Raw genomic sequence first — 3,268 nt, 5'->3', positions numbered from 1 at the left:
CACACAGAGAAAATATTATAAATCTTTGTCATTATATTATTTTAATATTTTATTAATAACTCTATTAGCTGAGTTAGAAAACAAGGACGTATGTATGCCTATTTGATAATGATGAGGGCATTTTTTAACCAAACTATTAGCAAATGGTAAAATTAATCATTTTCACAAATTCTATGGACAATTTTGAACACAATAAAGAAATGAATATTAAGTCTAGCTTAACTTCAAAAAATAGCTCAATATTATTCAAATCATATAAAGAGATCAAATCCTTCCTCCCTTAACCAATGTGGGAGACTCAGCGAAACATTTTCCCTTTAAATTAGAGAAAATTCATAAAAAAAAATTTGAACTTGGCGTGAGAACTTACTTTAGTACTTAAACTACACGGGTGTTTATATGCCCTCCTTAACATATTTGATGTGAATTATTTTCAACCCTTCGAACACCAGCCTTGTGCGCGTGTTGATACAGCTTAGAACGGCGCGTTATTCATCTTTTAACATTTTTTTAAATCAAATTTGCCCCTCCAATGGTAATATCTGACCCATTATGTATTTGAAGATCCACCTTCACTTTTAAAGAACCCTAATTTCCTCTTCTCCCTCACCAACCCAATCATCCAAAAAATGGTGACCTAATTTATTATTATTTTTCTTGATCTTTCTCAAATCTTAGCTCTTCAAACCTAAAAGTTGAATCTTTGAAGGAATAATTGTTATTCAAACTTATTCTTCTTCATCTATTATTTTGATTTTTGTTTCCTCCCTTTTCCTTATTATCTGTTTTTTTTTTCAGATTCTCGTTTCTTCTTGAACAAAATTGTGCACACAATACGATCAATTAACTTGACAAACCTTTGTATGGAAGAAGATGATTATACTACGAAGAAAAAAAAATTATTGTAATGATGGACTTGTGGTGCGTTTGAAAACATCTTGGACTTCAAATAACCTCGGAAGATGATATTGATTATGTCCTTATTATGGGGTAAAGATCATTTTTGTTTCATTTTTCTAGCCGATTAAGAATTTTGATTAACCACTAATTCCCTCATCCTTTTGCATTATTGAAAGGTCCTAGATCTTGCCACTTTTGATGTTGGAAGGATAAAGAAAATATTGATTCGAGGTCAAAATTTGTGATTCCTAAACTAATATAGAAATTGGGTGAGCTTGAGAATATAGTAGAATCCTCTCAAATATCAGCCACTGCATTTGAATTGGTTGAGGTTACTGAAGAAGTTGACAAGCCTGGAGATTTCAAACAAGATGATAATTGCTTAGGTATGAAATTGAAAATGTTGCAAGAAGAGGTTGAGAAGATGAAAGGAATGCAAAATAAATGGAGAAGAACATGGCAGAATGCGCTCTTTTTTGTTGTAGCTTGTTGTTATGTTGTGGTTATAGCTATAAGTTATTTGTTCTGGGTGATATATATGAAGAAAGATTCAATGAAGTTACCTTAAGCTCTTGATGTAGTGAGATCAGTGTTGGTGTAGTGTAGCACTGTTTATGTCAGGTGCAAGACTCTTTTGTAATGAACTTTGTGTTCTTCTTAGTCTCTTAATGTAATTTGCTTGTTTGTGTTTTATTTACAACTGCATTCACTAAATTGCAGTCACAACTGCATAATTGTACACATAAAAGAAATGCAAAACTGGCTGCATAATTGTTTCAAAAAGAGACAGCTAAAATATCATACGAATGCAGGCACAACTATATAATTGTTACAAAAACAAACATAGATCAAATTAATGCAATCACAGCTGTATAATTGTTTCAAAAACAAACATAGATCAAACTAATGCAATCACAGCTGCAACATAATTGTTTAAAAAACAAACAGATCAAACTAATGCAGTCACAACTGCATAATTGTTCCAAAAATAGCTAAAATATCAAATTAAAGCAGTCAAACTACATAATTGTTCCAAAAACAGCTAAAATATCAAACTAAAGCAGTCTCCATATCAAACTTCAGCAACATTGGACCTAGTTCTCATTCTTTTGTTTTCTTTCATCTCTTGAAGACCTTGTTGAGTTACAACAACCTTTTCTCTCCATTTTAAGCCTAATCTTGGTTTATGATTCCCAAGATTTCCAGTCACTATTGAAAAGTTCACACTACAAGAAAATGGTGAATTACATGGAGATTTTCCTGGGATTAGTATGAAAATTTGCAGAAAAATAAGTTTCCTGCGGATTTTCATACTAATCCCTAAGAAAATACCTATGTAATTCACACTTTTGATGTAGTGTCATAGGCATTCCAAGCTAGATTCACAAAAACATGTTGTCTTAGATGCTTGATAAGTTAAAATTGAAAAGTGTGTAAATAATTAAGACAACTTACATTGTGGATTGTAAAACCACTCTGTGTATGTAGTATCCTTTTTCCAACCATTCTTGGCCTCTTCCCTCTTCCAGTAGCACCAGGAACATTAGTAGCAGTAGCAGCTACACCAGTTCCTCTTGCCCTTCCAGCTAAATCAGTTCCAGTTCCTCTTCCCCTTCTAGCTAAATCAGTTCCAGTTCCTCTTCCGTTTCTAATGGCACCAAAACCATCAGCAGCAACACCAATACATGTTCCATTACCAGTTGCAGTTCCTCTTCCCCTTCCAGTAGCACTAGCCTATAACATAAGTTGATTAACAAAAATATTAGACTGATTAAAATGTAAAATAACAACTAAATGAATTAGTATAAACATTAACTGTTTTGTAGAACCTCTTGGTCAACCTCTTCCTCTCTTTGTGCTTGATTGTGATTCAATTGATGTTGTAGAAGAACCAACACTTGACCTTGTTGAACTAGTCTCTCTTCCTCTCCCCTTTCCTCTTTCTCTGTCTGCATTAGCTTGATTATTCAAATGACAACCCCTCTTATTATAACCCTTTGCATGACAAAAACTGTAGGTCATCTCAACACCTCTCTTGGACAATTTTTCTGTTTTGTTTTCATTCTGCTCCTTTCTCCTACACTTTATGGGCCTTCCTGGTAGTGTTCTTATAACAGGTGGCATAACAGAAGGGTTGGTTGACTGTGGCCACATTTTCATGTTAGTAACTGGTTGAATGTAGTAACTATAGATCTTGAGATAAGTCTCCTTGTTGTACTAATGTGCAACATAGTTAATGGGCTCCAATTTTCTAAAATAAAGTGCAGCTATAGCATGGCAACAAGGTATACCTTTTAGCATCCAAGATCTACAAGTACACAACAAATGTGTTACCTCAGCTGTCTTTAACTTCAAAATCATATTCACC

General features: G+C 33.6%; 1 protein-coding gene across 1 annotated transcript; it reads right to left on the bottom strand.

Moving 5' to 3' along the window:
- Positions 1–1,609: 1,609 nt before the first annotated feature.
- Positions 1,610–2,855, bottom strand: LOC125843101 (uncharacterized). Its single transcript, XM_049522328.1, is given in 5 exon segments — positions 1,610–1,663; positions 1,979–2,126; positions 2,233–2,276; positions 2,356–2,629; positions 2,692–2,855. Coding segments are annotated over 5 exon segments (684 nt in total).
- Positions 2,856–3,268: the final 413 nt, after the last annotated feature.

This window comes from Solanum stenotomum, chromosome 10, assembly GCF_019186545.1.
Source record: "Solanum stenotomum isolate F172 chromosome 10, ASM1918654v1, whole genome shotgun sequence".
Taxonomy (NCBI): Eukaryota; Viridiplantae; Streptophyta; class Magnoliopsida; order Solanales; family Solanaceae; genus Solanum; species Solanum stenotomum.
This window is presented reverse-complemented; position numbering and strand designations above follow the sequence as displayed.